The sequence below is a fragment of the Scedosporium apiospermum genome, assembly GCF_000732125.1.
Source record: "Scedosporium apiospermum strain IHEM 14462 chromosome Unknown SEQ_SAPIO_0092, whole genome shotgun sequence".
Classification (NCBI taxonomy): Eukaryota; Fungi; Ascomycota; class Sordariomycetes; order Microascales; family Microascaceae; genus Scedosporium; species Scedosporium apiospermum.
The window spans coordinates 200,217-219,791 of record NW_015971793.1 but is presented as its reverse complement, the minus strand read 5'-3'; the positions used below and the strand labels follow the sequence as shown (position 1 = coordinate 219,791).

The following is a 19,575-nucleotide window of genomic DNA, read 5'->3' as shown; positions in this document are numbered from 1 at the left end:
GAAATGATCTCGATTGTGAATGACAAGAGAAAAAAAAAATGATTAAAAATTGTGCTGTAAATAAAGGGAAAATGGGAAAAAAAGCCCACACATAAAATGATAAAATAAAGGGTACAAAAGCAAAGCGATAAAAAAGGAATTTAAAAAAGAAAAGAAAAAAGAAAAAGAAAAAAAGACAAAGAAAGAAAGTAAGAAAAAAAAAAAAACAGGTAGCTTAGAATACGAATCCTGATTGGCCGCCCAGTTCGTACGATGTTGTTGATTGGCTGTTTGCTTTTCCCCCCCCTTTTTTTTTCTTTCCCATTTTCACACTTTTTTTTTTTTTTTCTCCATCGCGACTTCCTTTTCTTTTTTCGGTTTCTTTTCTCCTCAACTTGAAGCTTCGCGTCTTCATTGTCCGCCTTCTCTTTTATCAACATCTACACATTCTCGGCAGTCCAGGACACACCTCCTGGAATTATTTTTCTTCTCCTTTGATTTCATTCCGTTGTTTGTCCTTAAAAGCGCAAGAATGATGAGCGGTAGGAAAAGGTTCGTATTCCCCAGCTGTCCCTTCTCATCTTGATATCTTGATATCTCGACGACCGCTCATCCCCTTCGACTACACTCTCATTTTTCCTTCATCCCGTTTCTTTTCCATTTCACTTCTTATCGTCAATTTCCCACATCTTTCAAATCTCAATCTCAACTTGATCGCTCACACTTAACTCACAGTCGTTCCCAAGTCCAATCGGGACACATGCAGATGGCGCGTTCCAGTAACGGAACCCCTGTGGCCGGCTCCATCGATCCCCGAGATCTCACCTTTGCCGCCGCCGGAAACGCCATCATGCCCGCAGGCATGACGCAATCGAACGGCTTCGTGGAGCTCCTTCTCAGACACATGAAGGAGGACCAGAACGCCTACCAGTATGACCGCGATTACTGCGCTTCGCAGCTGCGGGAAGAGGGGACCCTCACGGCCCAGGAAGTGAGGACGCTACGTCTCCGGATGCTCGATCTCGGCCACCAGATCCGCCTGTGCCAGCACAAGATCGAGATTCTCACGAGCCTCGCAAAGTACGAGCAGCCACCGCCTAGCACCGCGACGGTCATCAACAGCCTCAACGCCGTCACGCATCCTTCGCCGGCCAATAGCGGTCGCGTGCTCGGCGTAGCCGCGCCGGAATCTCCCAGTCTGTCTCTGCTGCACCAGGCGAGCCAAGCCGTTAGCCAAACGCCTGCTAAGCGTTCTCTGAAAAGTGCCGAACATTCCTCCGACGGCCAGTCCTCTGCCAAGCGGCCTAGGAAACAGGTCCCCGATGCCCCCCCTCCCGACGAGAACCCCGGAAACACCGTCCAGCGCCTGGGGTACTGGAAGTGTCGCCTATGCGCATCACCAAAGTATCTTACCGCCACTCCACCACGACAGCCTAGCGCACCCTGCAAGTGGCCACTCAAGGACGTAGCGAAGATGATTACTCACTTTACGGAGATGCATGTCGAGCACTCGCCGGCTGAGCGCTGCGAGGAGCTCGGCGATGCTTTGAATCTCAATCGTATGCTGCCTTCTTTTCTTATTCTACTCCCATCCCCCCTTTTCATTCCTCTCTTCTTCTTTTTCTAGTTGCTTTGCTAACATTTTCCCCTTTGAAGGCGGTCCCTTTGAGTACTGGCTGAATAGGTCGAGGTCTATGGATGTCGGCGACGGTAGCGTTATTGACGAATGCATCTCGATGCTTCGGGCCGGCCGCCTCCCTCCTCTTCTGAGACGGCTTAGTCGTGCCGCCTCGACCTTCCCATCAGATGCGTGATAACCTATCAACATGGACCCGCGAGTTCTGGTTCGACCGTTGAAGTTCTCGTTATCATTGCTACTCAGTTTACTTAGCGTTTCGTTTGGGCTTATGGGCTTCTTCATTTCTGGGGTTCTAGTGAGGGATACCAGGGCGTGGGTTCGGTTCTTTATTGTTCATCTCTTCAACTGTTCCTTTTACGGGACCACTCTTATCGCCGTGTTTTTTTCTTTCCTACGTCTTTGGAGGCTACAATTATACCCACGCCGTTCAGTTTTACATTAAAAAAAATAGCAGATTGAGAATATCTAGCGTCTAATTCTCTAATTCCCTCCCCAGTGTTTTCGTACCGGTATGTCCAGTCTTGTGTCTATCAACAAGCGGAAATATGCTTGCCAACCTCAGAGACTTGCCCGCCCGCCTATGTATCTCGTAAAACGCCAGCCCTTTCTATATAATGATTAAGCAAAATAAGTTTGGAGGAGAGATTTGTGGAATTGTTTGAGATGGGCACGGTTTGTCGACAAGATGCTCACCGTTCTTTCCTCAAAAGCAATCCGCCCCAACAAAAGCATTTTCTGCCCCACAACAACCTCTAGAAGGAAATAAACCCCGACCGTTTTTGGTTTGCGAAGCTCGAGAAAATTGGGAGGAATTAAAGGAAGAGAGGAGGGTGACGAAAGGGGGAGGGGAAAAAGAAGCATCACCCCAACTTCTTCACAAATCATATAACCTTCAGCTTGAACCCAGCCTGCATATACCTAGCGACCATGAACACAACCACGGCCGCCATCATAGTAATACCGCAAAACAGCTGCAAGCCAAGATAATCGCCCCCCTGCGCCGAAACGATAGCTCCCGCGATGGGCGAGCCCGTGAGGCCGCCGAAGGACTGGATGGCGAAGGCGGCTCCGGTTCGGGTTCCGATCTGGCGGATGTCGCAGATCTGGGCGATGAGCGGCGGGCTGAGACTGATGAAGCCGCCCGACGTGAAGCCGAAGATGACCATGTAGACGACGATGGCGGCGTTGGATTTTCCAGGGATCCACAGAACGAGGGTGAAGAGGGCCGTGAGGAAGCCGACGACGATCATGGCGTTGTAGCGGCCGATTTTGTCGGCAGCGAAGCCTGGGAGGATACGGCCGATGATGCTGAGAGGTATGGTTAGCAACGCTCGTTTCTTTTCTCCGCTTTCCTTCTTCTTCTTTGCCCCCCCGCCGCAACGACGTGACCGGATGGGGACTTGGGACAAAGAAAAACAACATACCTGAGAGCGTTCATAATAGGGAGGAGGTACATGGTAAGACTCGGATCCATCCCCTGCTTCTGCGCCTGCAAAATAATATACGTAAAAGGCAAAAACATCCCCCAAGCAAACAAGAAAAACGCCAAACACGTCGTAGCAAAAACCGGCTCCCTCAACCCCTCCAAGTACTCCCTCAGCACAAACGGCGTCTTCTTATGCGGCATCCTCGAGCGGATGGTAGCGCACGCGATGGTCAGCAGGCCGAGGTACATGAAGGCGATGGCGCGGACGGCCCAGGGGAAGCCGATGCGGTCGATGAGGTGGCGCAGCATGATGGGGCCGATGACGCCGCCGACGGAGGATCCCGAGACGACGATGCCGAAGGCGGTGGCGCGGCGCTTGAGAAACCAGCCGGCGACGGAGGAGAGGGTTCCGTTGAAGATGGCGCTGGAGCCGAGGGAGGAGACGATGCCTTGGGCGAGGATGAGTTGGTAGTATTTTGTGGAGAGGGAGGTCATCATGAGGCCGAAGATGTAGGTGACTGTGCCGCCGAGGAGCAGCCATCGGGGGCCGTGAGCGTCGAAGATGCGGCCAAACTATGTTTTGGTCAGTATTACTTTCTCTTTCTCCCTATCTCTTTATTCTCTTTAAACTTTGAAGAAGGGGAGGGGTTGATTTCATCACTTCGATGAGTCGTGGATGTCAAACTTACAATCGCAGCAGGAAACGTCATCATCCACACCTGAATCGACAAAATCCAACTAATCGTCGACGGATTCGTCCCCGACAGCAAGTCCCGCGTATAATACTCCTGAAACACGCCGATACAATTCACCAAACCAAAGGTGCAAAACAGCGAACACCATCCTCCCAAAACAACCAACCACGCCTGCGTCCCACCGTCCGGGAAATCCATCGGCGGAGACCCAGCCGGAGCCGGCGCGGCCACATCGTTACCGCTTCGAACACTGGCGGCATCGTCCTCGGCGCCCTTTTTGAGATCACGTCCCTTTTCGTCGCCGCCGAGAGATAAATCAGATTTCCTTGGGTCAACGGGAAGCACCTTCTCGGGATCGGAGTCTAAGTTGCCCGCCGCCGTTGATTGGGGAGAGGGATCCCTCCTGGAGCTGGCTTTGGGTGTTTGCGTCTCCATGTTGATCGTGGATGAGGAGGACGCTGTGGATACTGCGGACTTCATTGCTGATTGGGCTCGGAAACAAAAGACTGGGGGAAGAAAAAAGAAAAAAAAAACCCAAGCTATGACTTAGCGCAACGAAAACAGAAAATCCGAATGAAGATTGAAATGCTTGGATTATATGTTAATTCAAGAGGTGTCGTTTTTCACATCATCGTCGGCATTTTACGGGGCATCTCCGATATCCGCTAGTATATCCCCGAAGGAGAGGAAGAAATAGGTGGGATCAAAACGAATTCAGCGAGAGAAGGGAAGAGAAAAAAAAAATTGGAGCTCTAAACGGTTTTCGAACAACAAACTCGACGTGGTGTGAGAGAGACCTAGGCCTTCAGCGGCTCGGCATGGGACTGGAACCTGCTTGCCGGGTCATGTATTCACATCTGCAATCTTACAAACATGCGCAATGTTGGATTGCCGGCAAGCCTAAGCGAACACGGCAAGGCTCGAATTTGCGTCTTCTGGTTTTGGCAAACCACATGGCACACGCACCCCTTGCTTTCCTCTCGACTCTTTTCGCGGATTCGGCTTTTACGTGCCTGCCAAGTACGAAGTACGGGGACAACATCTGGAGATAGGGAAACTCCATTATAAATCACTGCTGCTCCGTCCTACTTCTTCGTCCACCTGCCGGAGTTTGGTTTCACACCCACTCTTCCGGCTTTTACAGGGAGATTAATAATTCAGCGCACACAGCTCGTCATTGCGATGCATACCAAGACTCTTCGGGTTCGAAGGCAGGGGAGCTAGGAGGAGCGTGCAGCTGGTGTTGCTGGGGATTCGTGCTGTTTCGTTCTGTGTGTGTGTGACAGAAGTCCCTTTCCCGGTTGACTGTGTCGGCGGGACCCACTTCGGTGGTTCGCGCTCTCGGAGTTAACCTTAGTGGCTTTTATGACGAGCTAACACGAGGAAGGGCGGAATTTGTTGCGAGGCCCTTGTCAAGGACAAGGGGGTGGGTAACAGGCCTTTCTGCGTTCCTGAAGGCATTGTCTGAACATGTCTAGGTGGTGATGCGGCTGATTTGAATCACCAAGAGTCCAGAACAATCCCTCCAGAGCTTGTCCGTTCTCTCGGCCGAGTAAGAGGCGCTAAGCATGTATCTGGCAAGCCGACGGAACTCATCTGGATTGACCACAAGGGCGAGCTTCATCGGCTGAAAATGCCGTGATCACCGATGATGTTTGCTTCAGAGAAGTTTACAAAAATGTGGGAAAGGAGAAGCCATAAGAAAAACAACCCACGGCGTAAATCCGCTGCTGAAGGAATCAGAAGATCCCAACCATCTGATAACTGTACACTCCGTAGCGCACCTAAAACCGAGACGGCCCGCCTGAGCTCACATGTGGGTTCTGGACCTTGTTCTCCTCCCCATGGGGGGCTTTGGCTCCCTTAACTCTGCGGAAGCTTCGGACGGACAGTGGATGGGGTTTCTTACTTTGGAGATGCTTACTTCGCCGAACGAAACCCACATTTTGTCGGCGATTACAGTCATGGGTTATGGCGGACCCAACGTAGGCCTCATCTATGCCCTACGAAGGAATGAGAAATGTTTAGGCAGATCTATGCAAAGGTTTTTTGAGGTGGGTTTGTCCCGGTGGGTGTTTTACTGCCTGGCGACGAGTCACTTCACCCCTCCGCGCAGATGCTGTTGGTGATTGAATTTCCCGTCAATTCCCAAGCTCCATCCAAGAAAATGGAGGAGATTGTTCCTACGTTGGTCTGGAGAGCTAGCGAGGATGTGCATACTTCGTACATTACTTACATCACTTTGTATGCTGAGATGTACATTATATCAGTCTCACAATGAGCTTTACCACTCCAATCAGTCACAATACTAATATACAGAAGCCGATCTAGCATTTTTATGAGACCCATCCGCAGGATCACACTGCCGTGCTGCAACTAGAGAATTCTCTCTCACCAGATAACCATAGTAGGCCTCGGACACGAGACTTAAATTCAATGAGTTGTAATAATCTCTTATTGTACACACAGTTTACCCTCCTGAAAAGGCCATTTTATACACGTTTTCTTTCGACCCCACCATACCCATCTAGTCTATTAAACCCAATCATTGCATCGTATCCTTAAGCCTCCTCAACCCTTCAAGCGTAACTTTACCATCCACCGCATCCGGCGCCTTCCTCACCAACACCGTCTCCTTCGCCTTCTCCTCAGCCTTCACAGCCTCCCGCTTCAACTTATTCACCACCTCGGCAGCCTTGCCTGCCTCCGCGTCTGCAATCTCATTAACATCCTCATTCGTCAACGAGTCCGCCAACCTCACGCCCCTGCTCGACATGAGCAGCGTAGCAGGGCCCTGGAACCTCAAAAACAGCCTATCGCCCCAAATCGTGCGGCGCAGCGACGTGCGCACGTTGTAAAACAGGCGCGCGAGCGTCTTGTACGTGTCCGTCGTGCGCATGACACGGAAGAACTCTGCGTTGGCGATACCCCTAGGCAGGGAAGGGATCTGCAGACGGAAGACGGAGCTCTTGAAGCGGAAGGGTTGGGGAGGCGTGCGGGTTACGGTGTAGGCGACGACGTTGGACGGATGCGCGATGAATTCTTCGCCTTCGGAGAGCGTGAGGCGGTACACTTGACCGGGGGAGGTGAGGGCCACAAGGCCGCGGCCCGTGACGTGCGTGGTGCCCCAGTGGGCGGCGGAGAGGTGGCGCTGGAGGCGTGGGGTCGGGGAGAGTGTGTGGCCTGTCCAGGCGAGGAGGGCGTTGCGCTGGGAGATTATCCAGTCGGTTGTGCCGTCGAGGTGGAGGACGGAGAAGGTCGTCGTGGGGGATTTGGTGGATATTAGTGCGGTGAGCGGGGTGGTTGAGGAGATGCGTTGGTAGAGGAAGGGAACACCAAAGAAAGCTCGTGTAAACGGTGAAAGGATCGACAAAGTAGATTGCGCCTGGACACAGAGTGTAAGTAATCCCCCTCTCGCCATAATTATGAAAATCGGACCAGGTCTTCGCATACGTTTTCAGGGTTGCCGGCGACAGCTACCAGCGTACCCCGGCGAGTATAAAGCTTCTGAGAAGCAGAAAGAGTGACAGAGAGGAGAGAATAAGGGCTTCCGAGAACTTCGAATCGGGCATCTAACACGACCAAAAGAATTAGATTAGTCTCTCGTAAGAACCGACACCCAAGCAGAGCCAATTGGAGTCGTAATACATACCGGCCGGATCCCGAGACGAAGCACTCAACCCAAAAGCATCCGCGCCGACCTGCTGACTCTCCGTGGCCGGCGACGCACTAATCTGAATGGCCCGACATTGCCGGCTCAGAATCGAGCGCCTGCTCTGCGCTCGCAGGCCGGCTGCCACTCGGATCAGGGGCGATTGGCCGCGCATGGCGATAATGTGAGGCGGAACTGAGGTGTACGGCTCAGATTCGAGTCATTCCCCGGTTCTTTCACTTGCAGATGGGAAAAGGCTCCGGAACACCATCTGAGCCGGGAAAAAAAAAGTGATGATGCATGATGTTTGGAGCTTGGCGGGTGCTTCCGGTCTGGGATGACACCACGTGATTTGGCGCTTCTCGCGTTTGGCTTAGTCAACAATCCGTTGCTGGGCCGACGAGAACGTTCCAACACACCCGCTTGGATCTCCCGATTGGATCGTTTACTTTGGGACAGACAGAACGACCGCACAAACTTGGGTTTCTTTTCGACACGGACTTAGCAAAGCATTCGCTGTGAAGCACCCAATTGAGGTCAGGGTTTTGTTTCTGTCTTTCTCTTTGCTTTATTATTTTCACTTATCCTTTCTTTTCGGGGCATTTTCATTGGCATTGGTAGCTTCAATTTGATTTTCTCGAAAGCATGTCTGTTCGAGTCGTCGCCCGGATACGTCCACTCCTGGAGAAGGAGCTCGACAAGGACGTTATTGTTCGTGCCGACAGCACCGAGGAGGGCAAGCATCCCACCATTGTCAAGATTCCGAATCCCAAGAATGGCACCGAGGAGTTCTCCTTCGCCTTCAATAGCGTCTACGACCAGTCGACGACGCAGGAGAAGTTGTTTACTGCCGAAGGTAAGCTCCTTTTCTTCTTCCCTCCTTCGATTGACGCCAAAAGCTAGAAAAACCCCCTCTTTCCCGAAAGTGGGCGGTATAAAAAACGAAGAAACGAGACCATGAAATTGACACCCTGTCTCTCAATCCCTTCCTCCTAGTCGCACCTCATCTCAAGTCCCTCTTCCAGGGCCTCGACGTAACCATCTTCGCCTACGGTGTCACCGGCACCGGCAAGACGCACACCATGCGAGGCGGCCTGAAGCTCGCCGACCGAGGCGTCATCCCGCGTCTTCTCAGCGGCGTCTTCCGACGCGGCAAGAAGATCATGAAGGACTCTAACGGCAAGACGCAAATAAACGTCGACCTATCGTACTACGAGATCTACAACGACAAGGTCTTCGATCTCCTAGAACCGCCCGAGAAAAGGCCACCCGCGGGTCTCCCTCTGCGCGAGAAGGACAGCAAGACGTATGTCGTGGGGTTGACGGAGCGGCCGTGTGAAGACCTCAAGGACTTTGAGAGGCTGTACATCGAGGCGAATAATAACCGCATCACGGCTGCGACGAAGCTCAACGCTCATAGTAGTAGGAGTCACGCGATTCTCCGCGTCAAGCTTACCCAGATCACGGGGAATACTATTCGCGAGAGCACGGCGTCTGCCATTGACCTTGCCGGATCGGAAGATAATCGTCGGACGGACAATAACAGGGAACGGCTTGTAGAGTCGGCTGCCATTAACAAGTCTCTGTTCGTCCTGAGCCAGTGCGTCGATGCCATCTCGAGGGGCGACAAGCGGATTCCGTACCGAGAGTCGAAGATGACTCGGATTCTGTCTTTGGGTCAGAACAATGGTATCACCATCATGATCCTTAACCTCGCTCCACTTCGAAGCTACCACCTCGATACCTTGAGCAGTCTGAACGTTAGCTCCCGTGCGAAGCGAATCGAAGTTCGAGAAATCGAAAACGAAGTCGTCTTCAAGCAGGTGCCCCGGACTACGTCGGCTCTTTCGGGTGCAGGGATTCAGCGACAGCCTCTGCGACCGCTCGCCAACGCCCACAACGTGCACAGTGGTGCCGTCGTGGCCAAGGCCGCTTCTTCTGATTCCAATAAGCCCACCAAGGCATTTAGCGTGTACGCCGATCGATCCAAGCCCTCGCTTGCGACGCGGCCAATCGCCAACACCTCGCAGATCCGGAGGTCCAACTCCACCAAGCGCAAGTCCGAGACGGGGGTGCCGGTGCCAACTCACCGTCTTGCTCCTCCTACCAAGATCGCTCGTCCTCCCACGCAGGCCTCCTTGCATCCCAACCCGGCGAGCATTACTGAGAAGGATATTGAGGCCATGGTGGAGAAGAAGGTGAGCGAGATCTTGGCCTCGAGGGCCGCTGCGGCACAGAATGCTGCGCCCGCACCGGCACCGGTGCAGCCCGATATCAACGAGGCGGTGCAGCGTCGACTCGAAGCGCTTGAGCGGAGGATTGACGAGGAGGACCGTCGCGAAGACGGGCGCTCGGATGGACTGAGGTATCTGCTTGCTGCGCGCCAGAGCAAGGAACGGGGGGATGATGCCGCTGCACTTAAGATGTACGAGATGGCACTCCCGTTCTTCCCTGGCCAGGCGAAGCTCCTGAGCAAGATCGAGAGGTTACGCTCCAAGCTGGGTCTCCAGCAGGAAGCGTCGTCCAAGGTCCAAGAGGCCAAGGCGGAAAAGAAGAAGCGGAGGCGAGTGGACGACGATGACTACGAGGCGGCCGAAGCGGATGACGACGTAAGCTTCATGGACCGATCATCTCCCAAGCCCAAGAGCAGGAAGAAGAAGGCCGTCAAGGTTGCGTCCGTTGAGGAGGAAGGCCCAGTAACTCCGAGGGCGCAACATTTGCTGGACATCATCAACTCGCGGGATCTCATGCAGATCAAGAGCCTAAACGGGTTTGGGCCGAAGAAGGCGAGGGATCTCGTCGACTACCTCGAGTTGTTGCCGGAGAATGACGGTGCGAAGATTGCCTCGCTGGGGCAGCTGAGAGCGGTGCCTGGCATGGGTGGCAAGATGGTTGAGAGGGCTTATGAGGGTCTTGGAGTCGCGCTTTGATGAGCGGAAGTGAGCATTTTGTGCGTGCATGCGTGCGTGATGTTTCCACTGTTATTATTTCTTATTCTTCTTTTATTGTCATTGTTTCTTGGGGCGGCTCTGGGTTGCATTGGGGCAGGAGTTGGGGAGTTGGGCAAGAACTACTACGTGGACAGAGTTCTTGGCGGGTGTATATCTACCCCGGTATGGTGTGTCTTTTTGATTTTGGTTATTTTGATTCATTTTGCACCGCAGAATATACCTCCGTTTTCTGTTTCTGCCTCGTTGATCGAAGAGAGCACAATTGGACCTGTGTACGAAGTACTCCGTAGGGAAATGTGATTGTCGGAGTCCAGTGTCGGACCGAGCCGGACTCGACCGGCGTCATGCCACTTCCCCAGCCCGACGGCCAAGTGGCCCAGCTCACACAGATTCAAGCCCTGTGACAGCTTGATGATTAAATGACTTAAGTTTACGCAAGCCGCATTTCCCGGCTTTCTCGGCCCACCTCAATTCCCATAATTCACAAGCTCGATGCATTCCGTTTCCAGGGATTTTCGCCCATCGCCGTCTTGGCAGGATCGATCAATGCGATGACGTCAGTGATGACAGCTGGTTTTACAAGTTGGAAAGCACATTCGAGAATGCTCTAAATAAGGCAGTTGCGCACCCGACATCACGAGCGTTGAATATTTCAATGTTGTTATTACCTTTCCTGCTATCAAGGACTAGCAAAACCTAAACACCATTCTCATTTCAGATTATTCCTGCTTGCTTCTGGCATAGCTACAATGTTTCCCTTCCGAAAGCATCGACATTGACCCATAATAAAAATCAGTTCCTCTATTTACGTGTTGTTGGTCTTGTCGCTCTTTCAAAAAGCTGTCCGGCCGAGTACTTCTCTTCCAAGATAACGGCAACGAGCGAAAGGAAGACTCCTCGGAGTCGAAACCAAGACTTGAAACTTGTCGAAATGAACTTTCAACAGAACCGGCCGCCCGTCGCCCAGGACGAGGGTATAATCCCTCCCACAAACGGGCACGCTGAGAAGAATGGAGCTGCATCTAACGGAGCTAAAGAACCGCCCAGGTACCAGCGCCTCTTTGGTCCGTTCAATAGGAGAAACGCCCGCAACGCGACGAGCGGCACCGGTCCGACGGCGACGGCGACTGCGTCTGCGGCGCCGCGTCCACGACGAGGATGGAGGCGTAATAGGCATGTCAACTTTTTCGTCATCTGGCTGAAGCAGACGTGGTTCGATATTGCCACTATTTTAGTCGTCGGTCTCGTTACCCTCGCTGTAAGTGAGCCCCCACCCCCAGCGTGCAGCGAGGATGGATGCCGAAAAGAAATCGCTAACAGACACTTTTTGGACAGCTTTACCTTGCATCCCCCGTTGGAGGACGCAGGTTCGCCATTACCTACCCGATACCGGGCCCGGGGAGCCGCCCTAGTACCCAAATCCTCGATCCTAATATCGCGTACCCATACCGTAGCTGGGCGATCGACTCCTGGCTCGCCGCTGTCCTCAGCTTCGTTATCCCCATCATCCTCATCGCCCTGTTCCAGATCCGCATACGCAGCCTCTGGGACGTAACCAACGGCATCATGGGTAACGTCTATGCTGTCATCATCGCCGAATGCGTCCATGTATTCCTCAAGACCCTCATCGGAGGGTTCCGACCCTACTTTCTCGAGGTTTGCGACCCGGACCCGGCCCAGCTTCAGAATGGCACCGGATTCGGCCAGGTTTATTACTCGACGGACATTTGCCGACAGACCGACAAAGGTCTGCTGAAGCAGGCGATGACGTCGTTCCCCTCGGGCCATGCCGCGTGCGCTTTTTCCGGTCTGGGGTTCTTATTCTTTTACCTCAATGGCAAGCTGAAGCCATGGAGTAATTATCGGCCCATGAGCTGGGAGGTGGCTCTTACTTTGATGCCTTTACTAGGAGCTCTGCTGATTGCTTGCTCCGTGCTCATTAATGCGGATCACCATCCCCATGACGTTGTCGTCGGGTCTATTATTGGTTTTCTGAGTGCATTGGCCGTGTACAGGGCTTACTATGCGGCCGTCTGGGATTGGAGGTTCAACCACATCCCACTGAAGCCGAGGGAGTTGGTGGAATACGACCTTGCGAGAGAGGAGAATCTTGAAGGTGTCATGCTTACCAAGGGCATGTGGAAGGTCAGCCATGGGGCTAGTCGAAGAACAGGGCCTGATATCATGTTGGGTGGTCTTCCGGGGGTTAATGGCGCACCTGGTGGGCAAGCGTACAGGAGAGGATCCGGAATGGCGAACGGGCCAGCGATGACTAACGTTAACGCTTACAATACCGGCATGGCCGGAGGTGTTCCGGACCGCAGGCCGGTGGGGAATGGGAATTTGGCCCCGCTCGGCGACAACATAGTGTGAGCGGGGGATCCGGCGCCGAGAGTGGGAAAGAATGGACGAATTCTTTGATACCGGGATCTGCGGCGCGGCCTCGCGAATTGTACGATGCTTTCATTTCTAATGGTTTTTTCTTTTCCCCTTCTTCTACCAGACGGGTCTGTTGCGTGGGTAATGATGGGGTTTGGTCAATGTGTCATTGGGTATTCGAGTAGGTTCAGCGCAGGACAGAGGAGACCACAGCCTCACAGGCTCATTGTATTAGTAGTCGGGATATTGCCTATTCTGCTCTCGAATATGAGCAGAAGGGCGCATGACTTTGTATCAGTTGGCTACCGGGTATAGATATCGGGATACTAGGAAGAAAACGGGCACGGGAGCGAGGCTACTCGCAGCCGTTTATCCTTCCCCTTCCCCCCCTTCCCCTCTCTAGCCTTTCTTTTCGAAGGGACTTGAGAATGGAGAGGAAGAAGTATGTAACTTAATCAGTACTCATCTACTTTTTTTCCCAACCTTGTCTCTTGTTGACCCAGCTGGTGCTCCCACGTGGTGGGCTTGTTATTGCTCTCCCGCAATCGACCGATGTTGGACAATGTCAGGCACAACGCTCGCAGCGACATCCTCAACATAAAGGGATCTTATATCGAGCCGTCTGCGAAGCAACGTAGCACTGCGGCGTTGGGCCAACGGAAGACGAGGGACGGACCCGACAGTTTGGTTAGGGTGCCGGAGGGGGGATGGGTGCATCTCCGATCCGAGCTGGCAGGGTAAGTATGATGATGGTGTTGGCTTCATTTCTTCCGAGTTTTCGTGACTGTGACTACTTCATTGTGGCTGGGTTTTTCTTTCGCAATATCGAATCGAATATTTGTATTTTACCCGGAGTTTTCTCTTCCCTTTCCTCTTCCTTCGAAGTTGGGGTTGGACAAGGGAGGATGATTTCGCTTCTGCTTGCGGCAGGGACACGGGTATTTACATGTCTCTCACGAGTTCTGGCTAAGCTTATTCCACATTCCACGCGCAGTCCGTCCGTACGAGGTCTAGTGAGGATGGGAAGATGCGCCCAGATGTGTGGATCGGAAAAAAAGTACAGGTGACGGAGGGGCTCTCCGCTCTCTCTACCTTGTCAAGTCCGTGAGGGCGTCTTTAAGCCAAGCCAAAAACTCCAGGATATCTTCCTCTGGCCAGGCTTTAGAGACCGCATGTGGCGGGCACTCTATTGTCCTGCCCTTTCCTTTCGCTTGCGGCCTTCCTTTTGAATTCCCGTCCCGGCTCAAATCTCAGTGTTACACGAGGCATATTGGACATCGTCTCCCAGGCGAAAGTGGCACAACGCTAAATATTACCCAGGAAATGTATCGAGGAGAATGGACTCGTCTTTTTTTCTATGCTGTCATGGTTCCACAATGATAATATCACATGTATCTGGATGGTATCTAAAAAAGGGGTCTCCATATCGCCCAATATTAATGAGATGAATGCGTAAATGAAATCCATCTTGTGACTCTTTTGAAAAGAAAAGTACTTCAAATGTTTCCCTGTCTACGCTCCAATACGCTGAACCCGGCTCCCCCAAATCAAAATCCCTTGCATATGCACATTATCCAAGCCGTGTCCATGTTTCCATCCAGTCATACAGGCCATTTCAAATCCAAGAAAGAAAACAAACCAAAAATGCAACAAGACAGAAGAACTCGCTTTAGGAAAACAAGACGTATCCGAGAACAACAACCGCAGCAAGGGTAGACGACAACCGGGCCGCCACTGCGCCACTACCTTGGCCGTTACCATCCTGGTCCGAACCGTTGTTCGAAGAGCCACCATCGGCGCCGTCGGTGGGCGTAGAGCCACCCCCCGTAGCGCTCGTAGAGTTCGAGCTAGAAGAGCTGGAAGAGCTAGACGAGCTAGTCGAGGAAGAGCTAGGCTTCGAAGCCGAAGAGGAAGTAGGCGAAGAAGACGAAGTCGTCGAAGTAGAAGTCGAAGACTTGCCCTTATCATCCCCAAAGCCAACATCACTGGAGCTCCCCCTCACCTCAATGCTGCCCTGCGATCCGCTCGAATCCGTATACACATACTCGCCCGCCTGATCCTTGCCGCCGCAGTAGTCCGTAATCTTGACCTCCTTGTACCAGGCAATGAAGGGCGCTTGGGCGAAGTCAGCGAGACCGCCCGCCCAGTCGATGGTGCCCTGGGGGTTGTCGGGCTTGCCGCCGACCCAGGTGCCCAGCTTGACTTGCACGGGGGTTTGGGGCCAGGTGGCGCCGTTGTCGGCCTCGGCGGGCGTGGCGCGGCGGATCTCGGCGCCGTCGACTTGGAAGCTGATGTAGTCGGGGGTCCAGTCGATGGTGTAGGTATGCAGGCCCTCGATGGCGTTGAAGGCGACGCCGTGGGTTTGGCCGTGGATGTAGTTGTTTACGCCTTTGGAGAAGAAGTTGGTTTGGACGTTGCCTGGCTCGCCGCCGATCCATTCCTGTGAGGTTCTTGGTTAGCAATTGGGAACTTCATGAGAGATCTACACCTGCCCCATCCCCCTGAGGATCTCTTTGTACCGGACCCCACATTGGCGTTAAGGTTTTGCCCCTGAAAAAAAGGTGCCAAGGACGAACCAAACTGGCGGGGGGATGAACGACTGATAGAAATCCGAAAGAGGGAAGGAAAGAAGAAAAAAAAGAAAGAAAGAAAGGTCCAACGTACCCAATCGATCTCATCACGGTCATCCGATTCAAGCACAACCGAAGTAACAATACCAACACCAGGCGCAGCCTTGACCGTGACGTCAACCTTGCCGAAGAAGAGGTACTTGTTCGACTTGATCAGCGGCGCCTGGTCCTTGTTGCTAATGGTGAGGACGGCGCCGTGCTCGTCGATGGTCAGCGGCGAGTTGTCGCCCACGATTCCCTTCTCGGGCGTCCAGAAGTCCAGGAAGGTCTTGTCCGTCTTCCAGCCTTCTCCGCCGGCGACGGTGGAGAAGTCGAAGCTGGTGGTCTTCCTGCAGTTTCCGAAGGCGGGATCAGGATTGCATTCTGTTTTTGAGTTGTTAGTGGGGAAATCCTTCGTAAATGTTTTTCAAGAGTACCTTGAGGGAGGAAAACGGGGGGATATGAACGTACTGTCTCCCTTTGTAGGGTCGCAGTCCGAAAATGTCTGGGCTGCAACGAGCGCGGAGCTAGAAAGTGCCGCGAAGGCATAGGCCAAGCTTGTGGAACGCATTTCGTTCTTTCTAAGCGATCGTCGAAGCAAACGATTGTGTAAGATGTGTGGTGTACCACGAGGACGTGGTGTCGGAGCGTGGCTATTGAATAACAGCTTCTCGTAAAGCTTGTTGTCTATACAAAAGCGAGAGTCTGGGGGATATGAAGATATATACCCCGAATGTATGGGTGGATAATAATACAAACACACAACGAGTGTAGGTAGATACAATATGGAAGTCTTCAAAGCTCTCCCAGATACCCTTGGGTGAGGGGATGGAAGGCTGTCTTATACTTCGAGACAAACAGGTCCCTCGACAGACATTCGTGTTCAGGCAGCCCTCTTTGTGGATCAAATCCATTTATTGCTCCGCTTCTCAGGAAGTCAGCATGACCATTTACCGTACCTTACCTGACGTGACGTTGTGTGGTTGCGTCGACCAACGCCAAAGCGACGAATGGGACGAGGGCATGCGGTTCGACGGAGGAGCCCGGTCTCAGTTTGAGAGCGCTAAAGCGGACAAAAAAAACAAGAGGGTGGGTATTTTTTTGCTCCTCGCAACGGGGTCTCTGATCTGACACGGGCAACCCTGCCGAGGATGTTGCATACGAACTGACTGACCTGACTGAACGGTAAAAAGCCTAGTGAGACGGTGGCAGTGGAGCCTACCTCGTTTCCTGAGGTACTAGCAGAATGGTGGCGGAGCACTTCTTCATGGAAAGGAGGTGAAAAAGGGCACCAACAGCTTCCATTTTCCACGGGTATATTGCTTCGTTTAAACTCTATTGACTCATTTTTCCCCCCTTGGCAATTCCTGGCCTGACTGATTCTGGTCAAACAAAGAAGTGTCTTACGAAGTAAACCTCGCATTCATACCCTTGTCCTCCTTGTGAAGGGTCGAGAAGGGACTTTGCGTTGTTTCTGCTGCAGGGCGGATTACGAAGTAGCAGGATTTCGTATGGGAGGGGGTGGCATTCCGTTTCCGTCAATTGAATGATTGTTTCCTGGGAGACGATGAGAAGGGGCGGATCGGACAATGGACTGAGATATGGAGGGGGTGGCTTTTTTCCAAATTGAGAATAGCGGGGGACATTTCTGATAAGAACCAGGATTGATGCCAAGCACCCTCTCTCGAGGATTGGAAAAGACGAGGATCGGCATTGACGCGGGGTGGCGGTCTTTGGAGTCGATCCAAGAATAGAAGTTTAGGTTAGGCCTCAAGAGGATTAATCCAGTCTTATGCGGGCCTTCGGTATTCTTTCTGTGCTGTCACGCCCACTGGACCAGAGGGACAGCAACAAAATTGATGTTCGTTTGCGACAATCGTCTAGTGTCGCCATCTATCCGCAAGCTACTATAGAGATTTCGCCGTGTGGCACATCGTGAGCTTCGGGGGAGAATACGGGGCAGCATCTGCCTTTTCGTTTCTCTTTCCATTCCGTTTCCCCCTCAGGTGAGCGCAGCGTTGGTTGTGTCGACCAGGCTGCGCCAGGGTGAGCCTGGGTGGATATTGAAAAGGGCACATTTTGCCGGAGCAAGTGTGTGGCACAGACATTCCCCGGTTCATGTTCATGTTGGCGGAAGGCTGCCCCGGGTCTTAACTCCATAGACGATAATGCGCTCTGAGCCTGGCGAAATTAGGAAAAATAAACTTTCCGCACAGGGCGATGTGAGATCCAGGAAAACACGGCACATGTTTCCAAGTGCCAAGGTTAGGCTGCCTGGCTCGCGACGAAAGCGGTGTTCACGATCTGTACTTGCTTGTAGTTGTAGATGTCTCTCAACCTGCGGCTGCTGGTCAATCTGAGCACTAGTTCCCTGGTCTGTTCCTATTCTTGGGGCTTGGGGCTGAGAAAGCCATGAAATCGATAGACAAACTGTAGCTCTTGTACTTGAACGAATTGAGTTTGAGCGGTGCCCGCACCTCATGGTCCCAACGTGGTGTCCTAGGCGAGAACCAGTGAAGGCTGGCGCTGTTGGTCAGGCCTGGCCAAACTCTTGCAGGGCACCAAACCGGTCCGCATCGGAATCGAGATGCACCGCATCAAGAGGCGCTGCTGGTGCGTTAGTGGGGAAATGTCAAGCAGCCCGTCCAGTCGGCAGTGAGCTTCAACGCCGAATTGCCCTGCTGGGCTTCCCGCCAACGTCCTGACACCCCCACTTGGACATCAGGCTTTCCCAAATGAACTGACAGTGCAATGTTGTTGTGAACGACCTCAATAATTGCCAAATTCCGCCCTACTCTACGTGTATGAACCGCAGCGGTCCCGCATGACTTGGCCGTTTCGCGTGTGAGGCAGCCGATATTGAAATCCTTAGAAGCCCGAGTCATTAAATATCAGGATTCTCGATTCGTGAGGTCTTCTCGGAGAGTGTAACGTTGTTTGTGAGACGTGGCTGTGTCCAGAGAGATCGGGTGCGGAAACGGCAGAATCGTGGTCCAACCACGCCGCCAGACCTTTGTGCCATCGCCATCAATTCACCCCTCGTGATTGAAGGCATTGTCCGCAGAGTCATATTAGGGCCGCTGCCCAGGCTCGGCTAATTACCCCAAGAATGCCCTTCTTCGGCTCCAGCGTCCAAGTGGTCTAGGTCAACTTTCCTCATGAAAAATGCCCCAGACCCTGGCCCAGCCGTTTTCTCGTGTTTCCAAGACGAACGATCGTGTGATGACATCAGCCTATCCCGCAGCCACCATCTGCCAATCTGGTGGCTCGTATCACCCTGCGGACCAGATCTTGGCCTGCTCGATGTGGACCCACGATCCAGCGACAGCAGGCGGATTTGGACATGGGTGTCCACCGAATCGTTTCCATGGAATTCGGCACGGCGGAGGACTTCGAGTTGGATCGCTCATCGTATTCCCACTCTCACTCCAAAAACCCGGACACGATCTTCCATGCCAGGTTGATCGCTCCCAGACAGAGAATCCGTATTTCTGGGTTAGGGAAATTTTCGACTTTTTGTGGGCTCTAAAAAAAGTTCTAATCTAAAAACAGATCATCTCCACCTCAACCTTCCCAGAATCGGAAATGGAAATCGCGTCCCTGAACGAGGACGTCATCATGAGAACATGCCCCTGTGGATCCCTTGTCTCTATATGAGAGAAGTTACGACCGACGCAGCCCAGCCCTGAGAGTTTTTTTTTCTCCGAAGCAGAAGGCGCTACTGAGACCGTTGAGATGCACAAGAAATTCTGACTTCATAGAGCTTCAGTTTCCGGGTGCATTAATTGGTTGAGTGCGCTTCGATATTGGAACATGTCTCCGATTGATGTACTCCAAGCTCCCACCTCTAATTCTCTCCATAGCCCTATCAAGAGAGGTCTGCGTATACAATTATACTGCTTCGAGATAAGGCCCTCTTCTATCCTTCGGTGATACGCCAACAGACAATGCATGTCTTCTCCTTATAGCTATGTCGTTCATTACTCTCCCAGGACAAAATGATCCTTAAAGCGGCACTATGATATTAGAAGCAAAATTCGCATGGAACAGTGCCGACTAGCTGGGGACAGGACCTTGTCTCCCCTTCACGTAAAAGACCCAGCGCAAGATGTCTCAAACTGGGGTTCTGTGCGTAGGGGATTGGAGACAATTGGGATGTGTACAAATTGGTTTCCCAAGTCCCTCCACGCTTACGTCTGCTGGGCGAGTCTTCCCGGAACCGAGAAGCCGGATCTTTGGTAGACA

At 52.7% G+C, this 19,575-nt stretch overlaps 6 protein-coding genes across 6 annotated transcripts; 3 read left to right on the top strand and 3 right to left on the bottom strand.

Moving 5' to 3' along the window:
* Window positions 1-739: 739 nt before the first annotated feature.
* Window positions 740-1,793, top strand: SAPIO_CDS4447 (uncharacterized protein; the record flags this gene model as incomplete). The annotated part of the gene is made up of 2 exons (XM_016786993.1): window positions 740-1,538; window positions 1,636-1,793. 2 exons carry the CDS (start codon window positions 740-742, stop codon window positions 1,791-1,793), a joined length of 957 nt encoding a protein of 318 aa, XP_016643338.1.
* A 706-nt stretch (window positions 1,794-2,499) lies between these two features.
* SAPIO_CDS4446 (Major facilitator superfamily transporter) lies at window positions 2,500-4,174 on the bottom strand (the record flags this gene model as incomplete). Its single annotated transcript, XM_016786992.1, has 3 exons — window positions 2,500-2,926; window positions 3,043-3,617; window positions 3,734-4,174. The coding sequence occupies 3 exons, from the start codon at window positions 4,172-4,174 to the stop codon at window positions 2,500-2,502; spliced, it is 1,443 nt and encodes a 480-aa protein (XP_016643337.1).
* Window positions 4,175-6,284: 2,110 nt separating this feature from the next.
* Window positions 6,285-7,566, bottom strand: SAPIO_CDS4445 (Altered inheritance of mitochondria protein 24, mitochondrial; the record flags this gene model as incomplete). The annotated part of the gene is made up of 3 exons (XM_016786991.1): window positions 6,285-7,124; window positions 7,193-7,311; window positions 7,392-7,566. 3 exons carry the CDS (start codon window positions 7,564-7,566, stop codon window positions 6,285-6,287), a joined length of 1,134 nt encoding a protein of 377 aa, XP_016643336.1.
* A 470-nt stretch (window positions 7,567-8,036) lies between these two features.
* Window positions 8,037-10,321, top strand: SAPIO_CDS4444 (Kinesin family protein; the record flags this gene model as incomplete). The annotated part of the gene is made up of 2 exons (XM_016786990.1): window positions 8,037-8,247; window positions 8,388-10,321. 2 exons carry the CDS (start codon window positions 8,037-8,039, stop codon window positions 10,319-10,321), a joined length of 2,145 nt encoding a protein of 714 aa, XP_016643335.1.
* Window positions 10,322-11,273: 952 nt separating this feature from the next.
* On the top strand, window positions 11,274-12,715 carry SAPIO_CDS4443 (uncharacterized protein; the record flags this gene model as incomplete). Its single annotated transcript, XM_016786989.1, has 2 exons — window positions 11,274-11,600; window positions 11,678-12,715. 2 exons carry the CDS (start codon window positions 11,274-11,276, stop codon window positions 12,713-12,715), a joined length of 1,365 nt encoding a protein of 454 aa, XP_016643334.1.
* A 1,675-nt stretch (window positions 12,716-14,390) lies between these two features.
* SAPIO_CDS4442 (uncharacterized protein) lies at window positions 14,391-15,901 on the bottom strand (the record flags this gene model as incomplete). The annotated part of the gene is made up of 3 exons (XM_016786988.1): window positions 14,391-15,161; window positions 15,386-15,714; window positions 15,802-15,901. 3 exons carry the CDS (start codon window positions 15,899-15,901, stop codon window positions 14,391-14,393), a joined length of 1,200 nt encoding a protein of 399 aa, XP_016643333.1.
* Window positions 15,902-19,575: the final 3,674 nt, after the last annotated feature.